Source organism: Ursus maritimus, unplaced genomic scaffold (genome assembly GCF_017311325.1).
Source record: "Ursus maritimus isolate PB19 unplaced genomic scaffold, ASM1731132v1 scaffold_1, whole genome shotgun sequence".
In the NCBI taxonomy this organism is placed as follows: domain Eukaryota; kingdom Metazoa; phylum Chordata; class Mammalia; order Carnivora; family Ursidae; genus Ursus; species Ursus maritimus.
The window spans coordinates 86,010,444-86,026,611 of record NW_024423343.1 but is presented as its reverse complement, the minus strand read 5'-3'; the positions used below and the strand labels follow the sequence as shown (position 1 = coordinate 86,026,611).

At 32.9% G+C, this 16,168-nt stretch overlaps 1 protein-coding gene across 1 annotated transcript in view; it reads right to left on the bottom strand.

Moving 5' to 3' along the window:
• LRP1B (LDL receptor related protein 1B) overlaps nucleotides 1–16,168 on the bottom strand; it is a 1,456,161-nt gene that overhangs the window by 480,528 nt on the left and 959,465 nt on the right. Inside the window, exons 32-34 of the mRNA XM_008695867.2 lie at nucleotides 9,536–9,680; nucleotides 5,022–5,143; nucleotides 3,500–3,631 (exon numbers count right to left, since the gene is read on the bottom strand). Of these exons, the coding sequence (XP_008694089.2) occupies nucleotides 3,500–3,631; nucleotides 5,022–5,143; nucleotides 9,536–9,680 (399 nt within the window). The remainder of the gene's footprint in view (nucleotides 1–3,499; nucleotides 3,632–5,021; nucleotides 5,144–9,535; nucleotides 9,681–16,168) is intronic.

Here is a 16,168-nt window from a genome sequence, read left to right as displayed (position 1 = left end):
GTATGGGCAGAAGTGGTTGGAGGCTCTTATTACCACCACTGCCATCATCATCATTACTGTTTTACCTGGTTCCTTATCTACGTACTGTCTGCTGGCCTCCTAGGTTTACATTTAATGACTTCAAATAGCTGGTGATATTTTTTAATCTTCAAATATCTGCTCTCCCTACTGTTCATTATCATCATCAAGTTCATCTTTAACAGGGAATTTTACTAACCTACTCTCTTTGTGCCCAAGAAGTTAAGAAACAACTATTCTCTGCAGATCACTGAACAGAAAGTATAGTATCCACCAAGAGAACAGAAAAGAAAATCATCGCTAATTAGAAGTTGAAATATAGCTTCCAGGGCATGCTTGTAGATATATATTTCACACACACATATATCACATATGTGTATTTTTACAGTTTATTACTTTCTATTATTAGGTATCACTACTATTTTCATAGCTCCCATATATTTCAGGCTCTGTGTCAAACATCTGTACATTCATCTTTTTTTTTTATAATGATTTTTTATTATATTATGTTAGTCACCATACAGTACATCCCCTGTTTTCGATGTAAGGCTTGATGATTCATTAGTTGTGTATAACACCCAGTGCACCATGCAATATGTGCCTTCCTTACTACCCATCACCGGTCTATCCCATTCCCCCACCCCCCTCCCCTCTGTAGCCCTCAGTTTGTTTCTCATAGTCCATAGTCTCTCATGTTTCATTCCCCCTTCTGATTACCCCCCCCTTTCTTTCTTCCTTTCTTCCCCTACCGATCATCCTAGTTCTTATGTTCCATAGATGAGAGAAACCATATGATAATTGTCTTTCTCTGCTTGACTTATTTCACTTAGCATTATCTCCTCCAGTGCCGTCCACGTTGCAGCAAATGTTGAGAACTCGTTCTTTCTGATTGCTGAGTAATATTCCATTGTATATATGGACCACAACTTCTTAATCCAGTCATCTGTTGAAGGGCATCTCAGCTCCTTCCACGATTTAGCTACTGTGGACATTGCTGCTATGAACATTGGGGTGCATATGGCCCTTCTCTTCACTACGTCTGTATCTTTGGGGTAAACACCCAGGTGTGCAATGGCTGGATCATAGGGTAGCTCAATTTTTAACTTTTTAAGGGACCTCCACACTGTTTTCCAGAGTGGCTGTACCAACTTGCATTCCCACCAACAATGTAGGAGGGATCCCCTTTCTCCACATCCTCTCCAACAATTGTTGTTTCTTGCCTTGTCTATTTTTGCCATTCTAACTGGTGTAAGGTGGTATCTCAGTGTGGTTTTGACTTGAATTTCCCTGATGGCTAATGATTTTGAACACTTTTTCATGTGTACATTCATCTTAATATTCCCATATGCCATAAAGTGAGGCTCATTAAGTAACTTACACAACATCGCAGAGTAGTTAAGAGGGTGAACTGGCACCAGAATACGAGTTGTTGTAAAAGTCTCACCTCTTCCTACTCTATGCTTTACTGGCCCCAGGTCTCTAACCCTCTGATTTCAAAGCAAGTTTTGCATTGTTGTTTTCCGATTAACAATAGGGATCTAAATACATTCTTGAACATTCTAATTTTATATGACTATTCCATATGCCTACACCCTTTTACATTTAGAAGATGAAATAGATGTTCTAAAAACAATTTCTTCCTAAGGATTGAATTTAAAAATATGGTAGCATGATATGAAGAACACAAGTTTTGACTAACAACCGGTAATTTCTCTGGGGAAAACTACTTTGATGCAAAACAAGTTTATTGTGATATTAATAATTATTGGAAATCTAGAAATAGGGAGAGCACTATTCTCTGCAAATAAAAATATCCCCTGCCGTGGCACATTATATGAAACCTAACCATTTTAGGGCCAGTATAAAGCCTCAGAGAGTGAACTCAATTTGGGCAAATAATCAGTATACCCATAAGAAAAAAGAGATTTACTAATGATCTAACCAGGACATTTATACCACCAAATGTTTTAGTATCGTACCTCACAGAAATTTTCAAAATACTTTCAAAATTCATTATGAAGTCTTTTAAAGAATCAGATATGTGATAACAGCTAAAAAAGGGATTATGTGTACTTATTAAAATATATGCACATATACATAACATCTTTTCAAGAAGTTCAAGTTTTCTTAGTTTGCACTTACTAAATCCTATGAAATTCTAAAGAATAAGATGCATGTCAAGAGGCAGGGTAGGTTACACATGGTAGGGTAGTGAGCCTTCCGTGTATAATGAGGTTTGATCAAACAGCCTCGCTTGATCAAAAATCACATTGTGATTTTGGCAAAATTTACATATTGCTCAACAAAATATACTATATTTGTCTGAATTTCCTTTTAGGAAAAGTCCTTTTAAAAATGTAGGTAATTTGGCCTGTATATGACTTCAAGCATTTGGTACAAAATAATTTACTTAAGAAAAGTCATCTTGGAAATGTTTGTGAAGATCCCCAGTAATTCATTAAATTGTAGCCAGGAATTTCATTAACACATGATTAAACAAAATGTGTTAGAGCTGAGGGAAAAAAATAAGCTTACAACCAGAATTCCACATGCTGATGCGTGAAGATTTTTTTTTTAAGATTATAAATCAGAGAACTACTTGCTTTTTAACATTAGATAAAATTAAGTCTTCACAAGTACTAAAAAACTACTGTAAACAGACATGAGCATCTTCAGCACTAAACATTAATATGGGAAGCATATGATTTAGCTCGAGGAGAGGTAGAGAAACTTGCTTTTATAAGTTCAGAGCCACAAGTGTAGAATAGTAGATCTGAGTAGAAATTCCAGAAGCATATCTAATGCTTATACTATGTCTGAATTTAGCAATTAGCACACACACACACAAACATGTTTACTTCAATAAATTGGACAGTGTCTACCATCCATCAATTTCCAATCATACATTTATATTAGCCACAGGAAAATGTTAGTGTCCGATCTGCTTTCTTTCACTGTTTGCTAAAACAAGATAAGGTAAAATCTGACTCCAAAACGATACATACCATATTCAAAAGTAATTTAAATGGCACAGCATTTATAATTGTTTTCTTGTTATTTGGATTTCATGTGCTACTACCTATATTAGAACAGATAATCATTCTGGAAATATTTTAATTTAGATTATGTTTTAAGTATATAATCAATCAAAATGTTTTGTATATATTTATATCTATAATTGAATAAAAGTAAAAGTGTCATTTAAAAAAATACAAATAAAATGAAGCAACCAAATGCCAATCATGGCATTTTAAGGCAATTGCATTTCAAATGCTACACTTTAGGAAATTTTTACTTGATTTTTTTTTTTCAGGAAAACATATTTAGAACAATTTGTATTAGGCTTAAAATTTCATTACTAATTTGCTTTCTTATTCCTCATCATGACTATCAGAGCACAGAGGGAAAGGTTATATTTCCATCATGTATAATAAATCAAGTAAAAACATCATACATAAATTATGAATAAAAAGCTATTTACCTGCATGGAAATCTATCCCAACAGCAAATAAAGTCCCTGATATAGGCATCAATGCATCCATTTTGTCACTTGGTTCCAGAGGTATTCCCCGGATTCCTTCATGAACAGAGTACATAAGAAATGACTCTATACCTAAATTGGGGGGGGGGAGGGGAAGCCCAAGTGAATATTTAAAATTAAAATCATTCTACTAGCATTATTTTGAACATTCTTAATTTTTTTCATAAAACATATTTCTTAGCCTTTTTTTATTTTTAATTGCACACTCCCCTTCTGACTAGTTGAAAGGCATATAGATAAGTGGCTCTCGAACTTGAGTATACATCAGAGTGTCCTAGAGGACTTGTTAAAACACAAATTACTGGGACCCCCATCCCAGGGGCCTGATAATTTGAATTTTTGAAAAGTTTCCAGGTAATGATGGCACTACTGGTCTGGGAACCAGACTTTCATAAACACAGAGGCAGATAATTCTGGAAAACCTACCTGTCCTCACAACCAAAATTCACCCCCTCTTTTCTAATGCCCAATTATCTTATTGCTTATATATGATAATAAACTTTGATTTTATATATGATTTTAGATAGCTATATCACTGTTATTTTTCTAATAAAGGTAGTCTTCTTAAATCATTTTGAACACTAAAAACATACCACATACTTAATATTTGCTAATACCTTGCTGTTCTAGCATCAAAAATATGTCCTAAAATATGCACATACATAAAAGCTGACTACCAGAAGTCTGCATCCTAATGTTTATGAATTTTTCTAATACACCAGAACATGTTTTTAGATACATTTTCGTTTCTTTTTTCTTTTCTTTTCTTTTTTAAGATTTATTTACTTGAGAGAGAGAATGGGCATGCACATGTCAGGGAGGAGGGGCAGAGGCCATGGAGCCCAATGCCAGCTAGATCCCATGACCCTGAGATCAGGACCTGAGCCAAAACCAAGAGTTTCACCCCAGATTGAAACCTTTTTTTAATAAAATTAAGCTATGATAGTTGGATAAAAAGATCATTCTAGAACCAAATATCTTTGGGACTACGAACCAGAATCTATGAAACAAGAAATAGGAAGATGGATGTTTTAGGTTCCACTTCTTTGGCGGTGATCTTCTCAGCTAAGCAAATCTGAGCCCCCACACCCTCTCTTGTATTTTCTCTTAAATAGTTAGAAGAAAAACTGAATTCAGATTGAACGGTAATTGTAACCATTCAATCACTGCTTTTTACTTCAACCCTTCCCTATTCAAGTTGAAGATAGTTTCTACTGGTCCTGGTTAAAAGTTTGATAATAAACTGCAGTTCTGGAAAATAACTAATTATGACTTTTAAAGAACAGTAATACTTAAATTTTTTTAGATAATAACAATCTTATGTCTATGAGACTAAGCACTCGAACCATTGTCCTAATGAGAAGCTGATATTGTTTTTTTCTATTTTTAACTGATTTTTGTTGCCTAAAATTTGCATCGATAAAGTAAACACATCAGAATTAAATTTTTCAAGACCTTATACCTTGACATGACATGCGATTCTTTTGGAGATAATATCCCACTGTACACATGCAAGTCCTTGTAGTTTCAGATGTTGGCAAACAAAGCTGAGAGCATCCACCATTATTTAGTTGGCAAGAATTGCTGCCTGCATAGAAGAAAAACAAGCAAAAGAAATATTGAAGAAAAATAAAAAGTATCATTTGATATCAATAATTTGAACAAATATTTATGCTTTTGTTGATTTATAAAATGCAGCTGCTTCATAGTGATTAGAATGGTGTTTTATTATCTTGAATAATTTGAAGTGGCATATTGCAGTTGAAGTCTGCCCTCCCAAAAAAAGTAAATGGAGATCTAACGTGTGGCATAGTGACTATACACAGCAATACTATAATTAATTTATAGTATCAATTAAACTTTGATTATAATTCAAAGTTACTAAGAGACTAATCTTAACTGTTCCCACCACAAAAAAGAAATGATAATTATGTGATGTGGTAGAGGTGTTAGCTAATGTTAAGGTGGTAATCATATTATAATATATAAATGTATCGAATCAACCCATTATATACCTCAAACATGCAATGTTAATAATATGTCGATTAGATCTCAAAAAATAAATTTTAAAATAAATAATTAAAAATTTTTAAAAAGCAATTGACAATGCATGAGAAGATTCATAGCTACAGAAGAGCAAGTGAAATTGGTTTGTCATGAATACTGTCAGACTTCTGTAATATTTTAAGATCACAGAAACTAGGAAATCTTTTTATTATGATATTTCACTTCAAATCTACAGTTACTTCCTTTTCAAGAATACTTTATCCAAATGTGTCAAATAAATAGCTGTAAAATTATATTACTAACTCAACTTGAAGATTATGCCATTAAAAGAAAGGAGGTGTATATATATTTTTTTAAATAATTTTTTAAAGGAAATAAATTTTGCTGTTCCTAGGAACATAATTCTCCCAAAATATATTTAAAACACACCTGTAAGAGTCATCTAATTAATTGGCATATTAATTCTCCTTATTCCTGCATAGTAGCAATGACAAATATTAGTCAGGTAATCACAGGTAGGCATTCTATAAAGATGTTCCATTGAATTTACTAGGCCCAATGTGCTAATTAAAGCTGGTAGTTTGACGTTAAGTAATTTACAATCTTACCCAGCAAGTTCATTAAATATCCCATTTTTACAACATTTTTATTATTCTAGGACATGCAGTGCCATTTACTGGATGTTCAAGCTCTAATATGAAGTGCAGTAAATCCAGTGAGAATTACAAAGCGTGATGAAAGCTATATATATCACTAGCGCTCTATGGAAAATTCAAAATACCAATGCAGCTCATTACTTCTCATCTTGTGAATTCAAGATAGTCTGATGGGATTTAATTGTTCAATTGAAGCTGTCGTGAGTTCTGTCATTTTTGAAGTGTGAAATACTCTCAACTTGGGAGATTTCTCATCAGGAGATCTACCACACTCTCTGCTCATTTCCTATAGTTGCCATTTCAGTAAACACTGAGCTCCATCCTATATAGGGCCACATGCTAGGATTAGAGTTGCCCTGAACTGTTGAAATGATTACTTTTATCTCCTATATAAACTAATGAAGATTAGTTGATTTATTCCCCAAACTGACTTATATACTAAGATGAAATTTCAGATCTCTGATTATTTTAATGAGACAGTTCTATTTGGAGATTTATAATAATCTGTACTGGCCTTATATATATTTTATTTTATAGAAAACACATATACATATATTAATGCAATGCCAAGCTATGGAAATTTGCATTTTGATATAGATTTATTTCAACTACTATAAAGACTGAAAAGTTGAGAAGAGATTGACAAGAAATACTTTAACTAGAAAGCTTGAAGAAACACCAAATGGAGAGAAGGGGAAACAAGGAAATTGAAGTTAAAAAAAAAAAGATTCAGGAAGAGAATGAAATTACAAAAAGAAAAATAGGGTTCTATAACCTGGATGATATCAAACATATGTTAAAAAATCAGAAAAATGGAACTTTTGGAACTGTGCATTTTTAAATGTAATTGCAGTAATAGCAGTATATTGTACCATACTCATTTTTGACAAATAATAAAATCAGCCTATGTTAACAATTACCTTGTACAACATACATTTCATGTATCATTTGTTTAGTCTCTACTAGTTAGGAAGAGAAAAAGGAAAAAAAAATGAAATGAGTATTTACAGTAAGTATCGTTGCCTATTAAATAGAGAACTGATGTAGGAAAAAATATTAGAGTGATTTTAAGGACAGTAATTTAGGTAGTGATTATGTAGCAAGTTAGAAATACTAGCTTGGCTTAATATTTTGCAATGATACTAATGTTCAAACCTCATGCCCAATTCCCTAGTGGAGCTGGAAAGTCCACTTGACTAACTAGGAGTCTCAGCTCTCCAGTGATCTATGTCAAAAATGATAAATGAAGTAGCTAACTGTACTTTGAAACCCAAAGAGGCAGTAATGTTAACACCTTAAATAATCCTAAATTGCTCATATTTCATACTAATGAAGCTTTTAAGGTACCTGCCATGATTCTGTTAATGTGATTCTCTTTAATACAGATGCTTTTATCAGCACATTCTTTCAGTAAAAATAGCATTTTCACTGAATTTTAAGCTTAGTCATATTATACCATTAATTCCTAAGTATTATAGGTCCTTGTCAAGTTAGTAATACTTTCACAATATGTAAAAAACCTAACTCTACCTGTAGGACCAAACCTTTACAAGATGAGGAAAATTTTGTTAACATGAGCAAAAAAGTGAGCCAAACTTAATATAATAAATTTTTCCTCCAATAAACTTTATTGGTACTGTATCTAGGAAAACTCTATAAATTATATTAATTTACAATGTCAAACAAACCATGTGCTTGTTCATATTTTGGAAAAAAAATGAATACGTTTTTCAATGTCCTATTTGGAAACAATGTATCTCTCCATCTGTTGTATTTTCTAATGTGTTTTCAGGTATAATCTCATTAAGTATAAGACTATGAACTAAAGTTTATCATAGTACTGTAAGTTTTTATACTTTGCAAATATATTGTATTGAAATCGACAAAAATTTATTTATTTACTGAATACCAGTGTTTTATTCTCAATTATATAATCTATTCCCCATGGCCTGAATGACAGCAAAATTATTTATTTTGATACAGAAATGTTCCATTACAGAATTGTTAGTGAAAACGCTCCTGTTCATTATTATATACAGTGATTTTTTTAAAAATGTCAGAGGGGCGCCTAGTTGGCTCAGTCTGTTAATCGCCCAGACTCTTGATTTCGGCTCAGATCATGATCTCAGGGTTGTGAGATCAAGTTCCCTGTTGGCCACCCCACTAGGGGTGGAGCCTGCCATGAGATTTTCCCCTCTCCTTCTCCCTCTTCCCTCTCTAAAAATAAATAAATAAATAAATAAATAAATAAATAAATAAATAAATATTTAAAAATTAAAAAAAAAATTCAAGGTAAGCAAATATAGATTTGTTTGTTTTAAAGCAATTATTTTCTTTAATTTCTTTTTTCATGAAATTTCAGGAATGATTTCATACTAAAATTTGGCCTATGCTCTGTGCAGGGAAGGCAACCATGAATCTGGTCCTCATTTTGTCTCTGAATGTGTAGGTATGGTTTCCAATTCATATCTCCTATAAACTCTGCCTGATTGGTGGTTGTCACCTCTCTTCAGAATTAGTGATCCCCTTGGTTCACTATTTCTATCTCTACTGTTCTCTGTTTTGGTCTATATGCCCAAATCTTTCAGACAAAAACCCCTTTACATTTTCTTGAAATGTTTTTCCTAAGAAGAAAAGTATGCAAAGCGAAGGATTTTCATACGAAAGACTAAAGTAAAAAAGTATAATACAGAAAAAAATTTTTTTTTCTAGGAAAAGAGTTCTGCTAATGTCATGGGTCATGAAGCAAAAACTAAGAAAGGACTAGCAGGTGTGGGGCTGTCCTGGCTGGCATCTCTAAAGTAATTGCCATTTGGGCAACGTGACAAGTCCACCTATGTAAACCATCTGTTAGTTCTCTCACTCCATTTCACTGCACACCATTTGGACAAGCAAAAACAAAAAAGCAAAATGCTTAGAGCCAAACAATGCAGTGCTTTTGGATGTGAAATTCTTACGTTGACATAGTCCATTTGAAGTCCCTAGTTCATTCAGTTTCTGGGCTTACTGTATATATTTGGCTGGAATTTTTTTTTCTCATTCTTACATTTTTAAATGAAGAACTAGGTAAGAGCTCCTTGAAGACCTGAAAAATTAAGATTCCTTGGGAGCCCTTGCTAATGTTTTGAAAGTTCATTATATACCGTATGTTAAAGGCATTTCTTCTGCAATATGAAGGAGCATTTGCCTCCCCCGCCCCTTTATTTTAACTAGAAGCAAAAATACAAACCTTTCAATTGTTGAATTGAGAAAATAATATGAAAAGAGGAACATTATATATTCACAAAGCAGCACAAATTCATTACAGTGTGACTTGCCTTGCTGTGCTTCTTTATCATACACTTTCATATGAACAACCCCAGAAGTCTTATTTCTCAGGACGGTGGGGTTTCTTCCATCTCTTTTGCTGCAGGTTCCCAGCTGAGCTAAGTTTTGGTCTGCCCACCACAGTTTCTTATCTATAAAAGTGAAAAGATTTCTTCTATGAAAAAGATAATCATCTTATTAAATAATAATAAACAGCTATTAAAGTATAATACTTCCTGATTTCTTTTGTTACATTCCCAAACTCTGTTTCTAAGGGAAACGATGAAATCACTTTTATTCTTTTAGAAATACAAACCACAGTGATATTTTAAAGTTTAAATTTTCCTCCCTCCTCTCCAATTAGAGATTCTTGCCTTACCTTTTCTTAAAAAAAAAGAAAAAGAAAACACACACAATATAAATAATGCATATTCAAATTAATATGGAATTCAGATTATATTATTTACATACTTAAACATGATCACAGTAGTACTGTATTATATCTGTAAGTGAATGGCAAAATCCAACCAAATGTCCAAACAGCAATTATAAAAAAAAGACTGTACTATTTGTTTGCAATATGGAAGCTTTTAATAATTAGTACTCCCCACTACTGAGTTCCTCATAGGAACCTCTTTTATTTATTTATTTATTTTTTGCACAGCTCATGCCCCTTTCTTCAAAATTTTAATAATGTAAGCTGCTCAGTGTATGTGTTGAGTACATGTATTGAATATTTTTTGTTGAGTGCACGTATTGAATATGTCTCTTAGTAGAGACCCTGCAATGTGCTACAGATTAAAAAAAAAACAAAAAAATAGTGCTGACCGTAAGAAAGCTAGCATGCTGGTGAAAATGATAGACTTATTATTATTTTAGTCCAACGATCATACCAAAACTAGAAGGTATCTATTACCATTCTCATTTTATAGATGAAGAATCTGAAATTCATAGGGATTAACTATCTTAATCAAATTTATATACTTGGACTTCTTATCTCCAAAACTTGTGTTCTTTCTAAGACTTCATGCTGAGTGCATTAAAAATTTTAAAGAAAGGCAATAATTCAAAACAAAGTTCATAAATATAAAGGTTTTGAACAATTTAGACTTTTCAAGAAAACCCTAATTAATGACAATTGGGACCATATCAATTTCTACCTAGAAGTTAAAGGTTATTTAATTGTATGGAGAAAACAAAATAGTCTTTACCTTCACATTACATGCATTCTTATTCAAATTCTACGATATTTTGACTGAACCAAAGCCTAGTTTCAGATATTGCAAGAAGGATAGTAATACAGATATCAACAATCATCATCCCTTACTGAACTTGATTTTGTATAATGCACAATTCTAAACACTGCAGATAGATTAATTCATTTAATCTTCACAACAATTCTATTAGGTAAGTACTACTATTATTAAACCATTTTACAGAACACTGAGACAAAGTGAGGTTAAGGAGTTTTCCTCAGGTCATACAATAAATAGTAGCCCCAGATTATAGAACAAGCCCTGAATTTAGAGCCCATGGTTTTAATTTAACCTCTAGTGTCCCCTTCCATTGATGGATGGCGTTTAGTCTTCTCTCTCTTGATTATATAGATAGATAGATAGATAGATAGATAGCTTAGATTATTGAGTAGCCCATTCATTTTTTATTTACATTCCTGAATTGACATAAGACCAGAGAAATTCCCTGTGAAGAAAATGAGTAAAGACTCTTACTGTAGGGACTTTATTAAAAGGTGTACAGCATAGTACAGTAGACTGGACACATGTGTGTTCCCTTTCAATTCTTCCAATAAGTCACTGTGATAGAAATATAGAAACACAAAGCAGAAAAACCCATCTATAAACTCATCTAATAAACAAGAGAATTAGGGGCATATGAGTAATGTATAAAAGATGGTATATAAATGGAAATAGGAAAATGGGCAAATAGGCTAAGTTGAAAACTGAAGCATGATTTTTTTCCCACTCTCAATTTTATTTTATACTCCAATTAAAAATAAAAATAAGATAAAATAAAATGTGATTTTTAAAATAGAAGAATGGAAGCCATCCCTCTCCACAGAACTCTGGATGACCTTGATTTCAGCTTGTAAATAATACATTGGGAGTGCTAATAAAGGTTAAAAATAGGATAACTAAGTGAAGATATTTTTATATGTAATATCACCTACCACCACCATGTCCTCAAACCCTTGCTCTGAATTTACAGAGGGTTAGCAACTGAGAGAAGTCTCAATTAAATACACAACCATAGCTCTTTTTAAAAATACTCAGCAAAAAGTTCGGAATGTGACGTCTGGTTCCCTGCAATAATGTTCTCTTCATTCTGACATTTGAGGGACCCAAAATCTGATCCCTAGCTCCCATCTAAAGCAAAATATGCAAGTCATGGTATCCAATGCTATGCAGAGTTCCCCATGAGAAACCCCCTCTCCAGAAAGATACCAAGTAAAAAGATTTTTATTTTCATGAAGGAGGAGGAAACCCATGATAGACATCCAGTTCTCCTTTGTTATACATTATGGGAAAACGAGAATCTCCAGTTCAATGAGAAAAGCCAGTAGAGTAAAAAGTAAACACTAAGATAGACATAAAGACACATAAACATAATTCAAAAATATCTTTAAAAATTATCAAAGGCATTCAAGTACATGTCTTGTTCTAGAAAAATTAAAGATGCTGTAACAAGAAACAATGAAAGACAAATTCTTAGAACATTAAAAACATGTGGTTGAGAAAATCTTCCATAATACAGAGGAAAAGAGCAAACAGATAACATGATAAAAAAGGAAAGACAAGTTGACTATTAGTCTAAAATGTCACATAGCCAGCATCACCAACCTGAGTAGAAATCATTGGATTCTGCCATGCATTTACAGGAAAAAAGAAAAAAAATCTGTCAATTTTACATAAGAATGTCCTTAACTGAACAGTAAAAAGTATTAATTTTATTAAATCTTGATCCTTCAGTATATGTCTTTTTAATATTCTGTGTGGTAAAATGGGAAGTGTGCATAAAGCATTTCTGCTGTAAGCTAAAGTATAATTGTCTGGAAGAAATGTATTTATGAGATTTCTTAAGCTGCAAGAAAAATTAGCTACTTTTTTTTTCTTGAAGTTTTTATTTAAATTCCAGTCAGTTAATATACAGTGTAATATTAGTTTCAGGTGTAGAATTGAGTGATTCATCACTTACATACAACACCCAGTGCTCATCTCACTACATGTGCCCTCCTTAATAACCATCACACATTTAACCCATCCTTCCACCCACCACCCCTCCAGTAACTCTCAGTTTGTTCTCCATAGTTAAGAGTCTGTGAGTCCGTTTCCTGGTTTGCCTCTCTTTCTTTTCTTTTCCTCTTTTCTTTTCTTTTCTTTTCTTTTCTTTTCTTTTTCTTTTCTTTTCTTCCTTTCTTTTTTAATTAGCTAATTTTTTCATAGAATATCATTCTTTACTTGAAAGAACACCTGACAGATAATCTATGCTTATTCAGACCTAGGTATGTGGCAGGTATTTCTCAAAAATGAATGAAATGGAGAAGAGAGTTGGAGGACTGACAATACCCAACTTCAAGAATTACTATAAAGCTACAGTAATTAAGACAGTGTGGTATTGATAGAAGAATAGACAAACAGATCCATGGAACAGAACAGAGAGCCCAGAAATATACCCCTATAAATACAGTCATCTGATTTTTGACAAAGGAGCAAAGGCAATACAATGGAGCAAAGACAGTTTCTTAAACAAATGGTGCCAGAACAGCTGGGTGTCTGCATACAAAAGAATGAATCTAGATACAGACCTTACACCCTTCACAAAAATTAACTCAAAATGGAATATGAACCTAAATGTAAAATCCAAAACTGTAAGACTCTCAAAAGATAACAGGAGAAACCTAGATGACTTTGGGTAAGGCGACACCTTTTTTAGTTACAACATCAAAGACATAACCCATGAAATAAATGATTGATAAAATGGACTCATTAAAATTCTTCTGCTCTGCAAAAGAAAATATCAATACTTAGAAAACAAGGCACAGACATGGAGAAAATATTTACAAAAGGTACATCCGATAAAGGACCATTATAAAAAATACACAAAGAGCTCTTAAAATTCAACAATAAAATGAATAACCCAATTTAAAATAATGGGCCAAAGGTTGACACTTCATTAAAGAAGATATGCAGATAGAAAATATGCATATGAAAAGATGCTCCACATCGTATGTCATCAGAGAAATGCAAAGTAACATAACAATGAGATACCACAAGCACCTATTAAAATGGCTAAAATTCAGAACACTGACAACACCAAATACCAGTGAGAATGTGAAGCAACAAGAACTCTCATACACTGCTGATGAGAATGTAAAATGGTACAGCTATTTTGGAAGAAAATATGGCTTCTTACAAAATTGAAAATACTTTTACCATATGATCCTGCAATCTACTCTTTGGTATTTAAGGAGTTAAATGCTTATGTCTACACACACACACACACACACACAAACTTCCACATAGATTTTTACAGATTTATTCATAATTGCAAAAATTAGACTTGACTAGAAAAAAGAAAGGAAAAGAAAAGAAGAAAGGAAAAAAGAAAAGAAGAGAAAAGAAAAGAAAAGAAAGAAAAGAAAAGAAAAGAAAAGAAAAGAAAAGAAAAGAAAAGAAAAAACATCTTTATCCCTAACCACTAGAAGGTAGTCCACCTATGTCAGACTCCATGTTCCTTACCCCAAAAGTCACTGTCCTCCCTGTCGACTCTGTTAAAGAAGAATAATTTCCACAGACCAACATTCAAAGTGCCAAGCACATTCTTTTGCCAGCCTCCTGGTCAATAGAGGTGGCCATGTAACTTAATCTAGATTACAGTTTCAAGGCAGGAGGAGCTTCTAGAAGTAACACAAAACCATGCTCTGTCTATGTAAAAAGTCTCTGAGGATAACCAGTTGGCTTCTAATGGGGCAGTACAGAGTTGTCAAATAAATGGGAGAAGAGGCAGAACAGAAAGAACCATGTCCTTAGGATAATGACCAAAGAAACTTGTGCCCAGAAAAGACTATAAACGCTCAGATAACAGCATCTCACTAGTGACCAGCATGAAACTACGACCATAGATATACTAGAAAAACTGTTCTAGGTTGTTGCTGTCCTCTAAAAACATACTGTTCATCAATCCTAATTCTTACTCAAGATTTTTCAAATTTCCTAATTATATACAGCCTCAAATTTAAAATTTCTTACCAGGTATCATGACATAATCTGAATTGATTCTATCTACTAAGATGTCTTTCTAACTTCCCTCTAGTACATGCATTTAATCCACTCTTATCACCTCACCATATTAATTTATTCATTCATTTTTCAACTAATATCGGGTATCTATTATATTTATAAAGTACTATGTAGATAGTGGGAAATGAAAGACAACGTCTGCCTTTATAGATCTTATGTTCTAGTGATGGAAAAATAAATACATAAACAAACAGGAAAGAAACAACTTTAATTCCTACAAATCAACAGCAAAAAATAAGTAAATAACCTGATTGAAAATAAGAAAAAGACTTGAATAAACATTTTTCTAAAGAAGACATGCAAATGGCCTACACATATATGAAAAGATGTCCAATATCACCAATCATCAAGGAAATGCAAATCAAAACCAGAATGAAATATCACTTCACAGTTGTGAAGATGGCTAGGATTAAAAAAAAAAAAAAAAGATAACAATGCTAGCAAGGTTACAGAAAAATTGGAACCCTTGCACACACTGCTGCTGGGTAAATAAAATGGCAGAGACACTACAGAAAATAGTATGGAGGTTCCTCAAAAAATTAAAAATAGAACTATCACATGACCTAGCAATCCCACACACCTAAGTATATATTCAAAGAAACTGATGTCAGGCTATCAAAGAGATATTAACACTCCAATGTTAATTGCAGCATAATTCAAAATAGCAAAGATATAGAAACAACCTAAATGCTTATTGAAGGATGAATGGTTAAAGAAAATGTGATATATACATACAATGGAGCATTATTCAGTCTTAATAACGAAGGAAATATTCTGGTAGAGAATGTTGATAATGAGAGGGTATCAATGTAAGGATACAGGTGGTACATAGGAAATCTCGGTATTTTCTTCTCAATTTTGCTGTGAACCTAAAACTCTAACAAAATTAAGTCTTCAAAAAAAAAAAAAAAGGAGATTTTGCCGTATACAGCAACAGGGATGAACTTTGAGGATATCACGCTAAGTAAAATTAGCCAGTCAGAGAAGGACAAATACCTCATGATTCCACTTATATGAGGTATCTAAGCTAGTCAAACTCAGGAACAGAATAGAATGGTGTTGCCAGGGCTTGGGGAGAGAAGAAAATAGGGAGTTGCCCTTCAACAGGTATAAAGTTTCAGTTATACAAAAGCGGTAAATTCTAGAGATCTGCTATACGATATTGTGCCAGTAGCTAACAATATTGTATTGCACACTTAAAAATCTGTGAAGAGGATGGACCTCATGTTAAGTGTTCTTATCGCAATTTAAAAAAAATAGGAAAGAAAATAACTAAAAACTTCTATTAGTGCTATGAAGAAAACAGGCATAGTTCCATTTTT